Source organism: Scyliorhinus canicula, chromosome 19, assembly GCF_902713615.1.
Source record: "Scyliorhinus canicula chromosome 19, sScyCan1.1, whole genome shotgun sequence".
NCBI lineage: Eukaryota > Metazoa > Chordata > Chondrichthyes > Carcharhiniformes > Scyliorhinidae > Scyliorhinus > Scyliorhinus canicula.
Genome location: NC_052164.1, coordinates 40,490,238 through 40,498,461, shown reverse-complemented (window position 1 = coordinate 40,498,461; position 8,224 = coordinate 40,490,238). Strand labels below are relative to the sequence as shown.

Here is an 8,224-nt window from a genome sequence, read left to right as displayed (position 1 = left end):
TTAATTCCTTCTGCTGATTTGTGCCGTTATGAAAAGGAGCTGTTGTAATCGGACCCTGGTCTCAGTGCGGATTATATCCCAGGCACAGTCACTGAATCCCTGAAAAATGGAAACATTGGGGAAAATGTATTAGAGAATGAACAGATTCCAATGGGTTGAAATGATCGACAAGCAGTAATCACTCAGGCACTTATCAATTGTCCCACCTCCTGATTGAGAAACTTTTCCAGTTTCCGAAAGTAATTATGAATGGCGGAGTTTCTCCTCAGACTGGATCCCGGTTTCCTGACACATTCTTCCAGCTGACTGAGCTGTCGGTCCAGGAGAAGCCGGAAATGTTCCACCTTGTCCCGGGCCCAGGTGACTGAGGCCAGGTTCATGCTGTAGATCTTGCTGATGTGACGTAGGGTCTGATGGACAATCTGGATCCTGTCCTGTGTCTGAGGAAAATATACACAATGACATTAGAGAGGATATTTCTCCTTGAACTGGTTATTTTAATCGACACGTGCATCGGTAAATCTGTAAGGAGCTCGATTTGAAAAGGTCGGCATCGCTATTGCTGGTGACAATTTGATCAGTCTCAAATTGGTTACTGGTATCTTCCCCTTTGATTAGCTAACCTGATACTGTTAGCAATTTGGGGTAAATGGAGAGAAGAATATCAAACTGTTCGGCAACTGGTCCGTCTGTCCCCCCAATCATTCAACATTAAAATTTTGGACTCATGGTTCTTATTTTTGCGGAGGTGGGTACACCGCCCTCCTCCCCCCACCCCACCCCGGCGCCCCCACCACCACCACCACCACCACACACACATGACTATTACGCCTTCCAGTATTAGCAGGATTACAGGTTACAAAGTTCATCCCCAAAAGGCTCAACATTAGAATTTCTCAGTGGCACAGTGATTAGCACAGGAACCTGGGTTCGATTTCGACTTTGGCTGTGTGGAGTTTGCATGTTTTCCCGGTATGTGCGTGGGGTTCCTCTGGGTGCTCCGGTTTCCTCCCACAGTCCAAAGGTGTGCAGGTTAGGTGGATTGACCGTTAAATTACCTCTTGCTGTCCAGGGATGTTATGGGGCTGGGGAGTGGACCAGGGTGGGCCGCTCTTTCAGCTGGTCAGTGCAGATTCCTTGGGATGAATGGCCCCCTTCTGCATTGTAGGAATTTTACGGAAATCAACATTGTTCTCATTGTTGAGGATCTCGCTGCCTTCCCCATATGACTATTACGCCTGACAGTATTAGCAGGATGGTCAGAGAGTTTACAACGTGCACACTCACCTGTAACCTCTTGACGAGATGGTGCAGGTTCAGGGATTTGGTTCTCAGAGATTCTCTCGTTGTTTTGCACTCCAATGGAAAGGGTCCTCCCTACAACAGGACAGAATAATGTCAGAACAAGCTCGAAGCACACTTTCTCAGAAATTATTCTCCCCAAAAGCGGAACAGACATTCAACAATTTGCTTAAAGATTTGACCTACAACATATTTAACTGGCCATAGAACTGAATCACTCTTCATATAATTTTCACACGATTCCTCCCACATTTGAATACTACGTGGTGTATTCCATCACGGAGATGTTCTACATTTTTCTCAGAACGGTTGAATCCGGGATTTTCCCGAGGATCTGCGAGTTAAAATTCGTTACTCTAATCACCGGATCTCTGTCCAAACTCACCATGATCTTCAGGGAATTTTGAGCATCCTTGTTGAAGTCTTCCTGTAACTGCAGCCTCTGGCAGTCCTGGCTCAAGACCCCGGGTAACAAGATTAACAAAGTCCACACGCCCCAAACACTTGGAAAATGCATGTTTAAACAAGAGCAAAGATCAGAAATTATAGAAAGTGGCTGGACCGGGTTCAGCGCCGAACGCAATATTCACACGACCTGAACTCCTTCGCAGTTGGACTGAGGAGTATTCCTCCTGGGTGAGCTGTGTCCATTTTAAGGTGTAAACCAGGATATTCCTTTGACGTTACAGAAAGGGATCGATTTTGCTTCTAACAGCGATGTGTTTTCAGGGAATCTTTTAACCTCTTTCCATCAGTGAATTCTTCAATTTGAAACCTTTTTCACTTTCTGCTCAATTAACAGGGAGAGAATTCTCTCTTATAAGTTAGGATGCGAAAATATTCATCGATATCAAAAGCTTTTGCCCAAAAGTTCACATCTGTTGCCCCTTTGCACTCCAGGCTCTGATAGGAATTGTTTTTTAAAAATCATTTCATATATTTTTGACCCTAAAATGCGGTACAATCTTTCATGGGAAACTGCTCAGGTCACTGCGTGCGTGCGCATTTACTAGAATGTTTAAAGTATTAGTTTCTGTCTCTTTACCTAAGCAGGGATACACGAGCAAACCTACTCCTGGGATGGGAGATTGAGAAGATGCACATACAATCCGTGGAATTTAAGAGAATGAGAGGTGATACCATTGGAACTTGTAAAATGTTTAAGCATTTGATAAGATAAATATTGGGCAAGTATCTCCCTGCCGGAGTATCTCGAACAAAGTGTAACTGCCGCAGTTATAAAAGAGTTGAGGGGAAATTTCCAAAGTACGAAACGTACGGGGAATGATTGTGTGGTGGCAGTTTCTCTGGAGCAGTAATCTGGTGGGCCAGGCTAAAGAACTGGAGACATAATGGAATATACATTCAATTAATGCACCTGAAATTGAAAAGCAATCGCATTAAGGGTCACCATTAACCTGTCCTTAGTTATCATAAAATCACATCAGATGCACCAATGTCCTTCATGGAATCGGGAATTTGCTATTCTCAGCTGGTGCGGCCTGCATGTGACTCCTGACCGACAGCAATGTGGTCGGCTCCGAACTGCCCTCTGAAATGACCTCGCAGCCCATTCAATTGTCAGTACCACCACATCCAAGGATAGTTAAGGATGAACAACAAATTATGGACACATCCCATGAAATAATGAAAATGCTGCAAATCTTTGAAATGTTCTACCTAAGGAGTTTCTGGATGTTGAGCCATTGATCAATTATATGTTAGATTTTACGATATTATGGAATGTGGGAATCGTTAAGGGAGATGAGACATAGAAGATCTGCCATAAACAGTTGACTGAAAGGACTAAATGGATGTCTCCTGCTAATCTTGCTATATTCTACATTTTAGTCAAATAAACATATTTAATAGTTTCAATTACATAATATAATTAGCCAATGTTACTGTGTTTCTGAATCATTGTGACAGTTTTTGCACCACATTTACACGATATGTGTCTTCTATCTCTTGGGTCTCATCATTGATGCTCCCCGTTTCTCTCCAGTAGAAACTATTCAATGAACATTGTCTTTCACGACTCTTATTTCTCCATTCTTTGCCTTTCATCATGGCCAAACGCTTGGAAGTGTTGAGATATTGAAAAATACATTTAAGAGAATTGTAAGGGATTCAAAACGAGGGTATCATTGAATCTCTGGCGAGATGATTGCAATGCAGCTACCTCATTTCAAGTCACAATTTGTAATTGTTTATTTTCTCCTGCAAGCAAATGGGAAACCATTTCCACACGTCAAGAATAGCAACTGGGCACAGCACCTTATCAAAAAGCGAGCTTGACTTAGTCACAGCATCTTGTTCACAGCATTCACTGTCCATATGGAGTTTACATGTTCTCTCCGTGTCTGGGTAGGTCTCACCCGCACAACACAAAAAGACGTCCAGGGTAGGTGGATTAGCCAAGCTAAATTGCCCTTACTTGGAAAAAAAGTAATTGCGTATTCTAAATGAAACGGGAAAAAATAGCCAGAGTAGAACTACTGTCAAGATATGAATTTGTTTTACGTTTCAAAAATAAATTTCTCAGTGTGTGTTATGTGTTCGCAGTGCCTTACAACTGTACTACGTAAGGCATTTCATGCATAAGGTTGGTTATGGTCAAATATTCCATATTATTTATGTTCATTACAAAAAAGTAAGTGAAGAATTTGACAATATAAACTCATTAGTGTTCCCCTAAAATGTAATTTTTTAAAGTTTCTTCGTGAGAAACCAGTTCCTTATGGTTCAGTGATGTCAGCTGGCAGGTACAGCACAACAATTTGCATTTTGTGATTCATTTAAGATATAAATGCCCCCTAAGGCACCTTTACAAATTGACACACTATGTAGAAAAATGAATGCCCAATCATAGGGTTGCGGAAGAGGAGGGTGATGACAAATTTGATGAGGGGATGTGTGAGATTGAGATGCACAGGAATATCAGGATTGGAGTGTAGAAAGAGAGAGCCGAAGGGAGCTTGATGTTCTATCGCCAGTACTGAAGTGACAGGAAGGGCAGTCCCATCTCAGAAGACCAACGAATCCATATAAGGCAAGGAAAAGCCACGGAGGAAGTGTGGATGAGACATGGGTTTTAAACATGGTATATGAAGGGACAGGAAACCATTGAGGACAACAGAGATGGAGATGATGGGTTAGTGCGATGATAGTGAACGTGGAGCATCCTGGCTAGGACCGTGACTAGCTCCGGAGGATCGAACCTTCAGTCCTCTTCGTTCAGGATGTTAGCCGGGACTCATAGCCTTTGCTGTACACAGTACGTTCAGCCTGCAGTGGATGGAATTAGTTGAAGACTGACATCTGTGTTGCTCGGAACCTCGGGGAGAGGCCAAAACGGATCATCCACCTGGTAGTTCTGGCTGAAAGTGGCAACATTTTCAGACCTTTATTTCGCTCTGACTGACCTGCTTGCTTCACCATTGAGTCCAGGGATGGTTGCGGAGCAGCGTCCTTTGGTTGGTTGCAGTCCAGCACTATTCATTAACCACCCTTCCCTTCCCCCACCACCACCTCCCTTCTCAACCTTGCCGCTAACTGAGATGTAGTGGTCCTCAGTTTAAATCACCACCAGCCAGCTCTCCCCCTCAAAGCAGCCTGTGGTCATCTGAGGCTATGGCGACTTTACTTCACTATTCTGGACTGCGGAGGGCAAATACCTTTCCATAAACCAATCCTATATTGTTGTGTCGATAATGGGGGGAGGGGCAACAAGCAGTAAAACTTGTAGATGGCCAAAATAGATGGAAAATGACAATAATGTGGCAGTGCCGAATTTCTATTCACTATGTGTATTCACAATAGTATACATATTTTAAAATGCTGTTGCTTTAATGTTACGCATTGTTGTATGTGGTCCATAAAGACCACATACCCGTACCAGCCTCCCCGAACAGGCGCCTGAATGTGGCGACTAGGGGCTTTTCACAGTAACTTCATTGAAGCCTACTCGTGACAATAAGCGATTTTCATTTCATTTTCTAAGCAAAATAATGTAGCACTGGAGGGAAATTCGGGGATTAATGCAGACGGCAGTTATACTGCGTTTCACTGGATCTCACAAAATGCTTGCACGATGACATTTATTGCGAAGAGATGATCATCAGTGTGTGGACATGGCAATGAGATGAATTCCCAATGGAAATCCCTCCCACCATAAAAAGAATGGTTACATTGTCAGAAAACAATGGGCAAACATTCTCCCGAAAACGATCAGTTCACATCTGGTCGATTGATGGCAACAAAACAATTTAGCTCCCGCTTAATATCTGTTGATTCTGTTAGACTGCCCTCGACTGAAAGGGAATCTAAGATTCACAGCCAGTTTTCTCTGATTTTTTCTGGTCATACTTGTATTTCCCGATATATTGAGGCTGTTAAATGGGCTCTGATTTTGTTATTTTTATCGACAATAATTTTGCTTTCTTTCTATTTAGTAGACTTTGTGTTGTGAATAATTCAATCGCTTTGTAGCGGGTAAAAGTTAGCCAAAGTGTTTCATCCTGAATCAAAATTCACCGAACCGTAAAAAAAAATCACAATTTTCAATGGTCGGGACCTGTCCAATAAATGTTTGCTTGCCTTTACACATGATTTCAAGAAATCAAACATTGCAGAGTGAAACAAGGAAACTGACAGGAGGTGCGACTTGAACACCGGGACATCAGGCTCGGAGCTATTGGTGCTCCCTCCTGGGTCGCACAGCCTCCATCATCCAATGAATTGAAAATTTCAGTCAAGATGAACAAAACAGCATCGAAGGGGCACGAACATAGATGTGGAAACGAAGATTACATCATAAAATTCAAAGTTCAAAATATTTATTGTGAAACTTCAATTCGGGGCACATCTTTGCCATCGGATACAGTCTATTGTGGAACAAAAACTGCCATAAATATATTTCTCGCACCGCCTGTCGCAATTACCAATATTTAAAAAAAATTAAACATGAACATACAGTGCATCCAGAAATAAATATTGGAATCATAAATTAAATATTAAAAGGTTGTTTAAATAATGTTTCAATAAATAACAATTGCTCCCAATCTTCATTAAATATATCGATGGGAAATCTTTAATTCCTTCTGCTGATTTGTGCCGTTATGAAAAGGAGCTGTTGTAATCGGGCCCTGGTCTCAGTGCGGATTATTTCCCAGGCACAGTCACTGAATCCCTGAAAAATGGAAACATTGGGGAAAATGTATTAGAGAATGAACAGATTCCAATGGGTTGAAATGATCGACAAGCCAGTAATCACTCAGGCACTTATCAATTGTCCCACCTCCTGATTGAGAAACTTTTCCAGTTTCCGAAAGTAATTATGAATGGCGGAGTTTCTCCTCAGACTGGATCCCGGTTTCCTGACACATTCTTCCAGCTCACTGAGCTGTCGGTCCAGGAGAAGCCGGAAATGTTCCACCTTGTCCCGGGCCCAGGTGACTGAGCCCAGGTTCATGCTGTAGATCTTGCTGATGTGACGTAGGGTCTGATGGACAATCTGGATCCTGTCCTGTGTCTGAGGAAAATATACACAATGACATTAGAGAGGATATTTCTCCTTGAACTGGTTATTTTAATTGACACGTGCATCGGTAAATCTGTAAGGAGCTCGATTTGAAATGGTCGGCATCGCTATTGCTGGTGACAATTTGATCAATCTCAAATTGGTTACTGGTATCTTCCCCTTTGATTAGCTAACCTGATACTGTTAGCAATTTGGGGTAAATGGAGAGAAGAATATCAAACTGTTCGGCAGCTGGTCCGTCTGCCCCCCCCCCCCCCCCCCAATCATTCAACATTAAAATTTTGGACTCATGGTTCGTATTTTTGCGGAGGTGGGTACACCGCCCTCCTCCCCCCACCCCACCCCGGCGCCCCCACCACCACCACCACCACACACACACATGACTATTACGCCTTCCAGTATTAGCAGGATTACAGGTTACAAAGTTCATCCCCAAAAGGCTCAACATTAGAATTTCTCAGTGGCACAGTGGTTAGCACAGGAACCTGGGTTCGATTTCGACTTTGGCTGTGTGGAGTTTGCATGTTCTCACGGTATGTGCGTGGGGTTCCTCTGGGTGCTCCAGTTTCCTCCCACAGTCCAAAGGTGTGCAGGTTAGGTGGATTGACCGTTAAATTACCTCTTGCTGTCCAGGGATGTTATGGGGCTGGGGAGTGGACCAGGGTGGGCCGCTCTTTCAGCTGGTCAGTGCAGATTCCTTGGGATGAATGGCCCCCTTCTGCATTGTAGGAATTTTACGGAAATCAACATTGTTCTCATTGTTGAGGATCTCGCTGCCTTCCCCACATGACTATTACGCCTGACAGTATTAGCAGGATGGTCAGAGAGTTTACAACGTGCACACTCACCTGTAACCTCTTGACGAGATGGTGCAGGTTCAGGGATTTGGTTCTCAGCGATTCTCTCGTTGTTTTGCACTCCAATGGAAAGGGTCCTCCCTACAACAGGGCAGAATAATGTCAGAACAAGCTCGAAGCACACTTTCTCAGAAATTATTCTCCCCAAAAGCGGAACAGACATTCAACAATTTGCTTAAAGATTTGACCTACAACATATTTAACTGGCCATAGAACTGAATCACTCTTCATATAATTTTCACACGATTCCTCCCACATTTGAATACTACATGGTGTATTCCATCACGGAGATGTTCTACATTTTTCTCAGAACGGTTGAATCCGGGATTTTCCCGAGGATCTGCGAGTTAAAATTCGTTACTCTAATCACCGGATCTCTGTCCAAACTCACCATGATCTTCAGGGAATTTTGAGCATCCTTGTTGAAGACTTCCTGTAACTGCAGCCTCTGGCAGTCCTGGCTCAAGACCCCGGGTAACAAGATTAACAAAGTCCACACGCCCCGAACACTTGGAAAATTCAT

The 8,224-nt window shown here is 43.2% G+C and overlaps 2 protein-coding genes across 2 annotated transcripts; both read right to left on the bottom strand.

Annotated features, from left to right (window-relative positions):
* On the bottom strand, positions 1-1,819 carry LOC119954004 (interferon beta-like). Its single transcript, XM_038778782.1, has 4 exons — positions 1,688-1,819; positions 1,288-1,377; positions 207-440; positions 1-99 (listed from the first exon to the last, which is right to left on the bottom strand). Exons 1-4 carry the CDS (start codon positions 1,817-1,819, stop codon positions 1-3), a joined length of 555 nt encoding a protein of 184 aa, XP_038634710.1.
* Positions 1,820-6,394: 4,575 nt separating this feature from the next.
* Positions 6,395-8,224, bottom strand: LOC119954003 (interferon alpha-F-like). The gene is made up of 4 exons (XM_038778781.1): positions 8,093-8,224; positions 7,693-7,782; positions 6,602-6,835; positions 6,395-6,493 (listed from the first exon to the last, which is right to left on the bottom strand). The coding sequence occupies exons 1-4, from the start codon at positions 8,222-8,224 to the stop codon at positions 6,395-6,397; spliced, it is 555 nt and encodes a 184-aa protein (XP_038634709.1).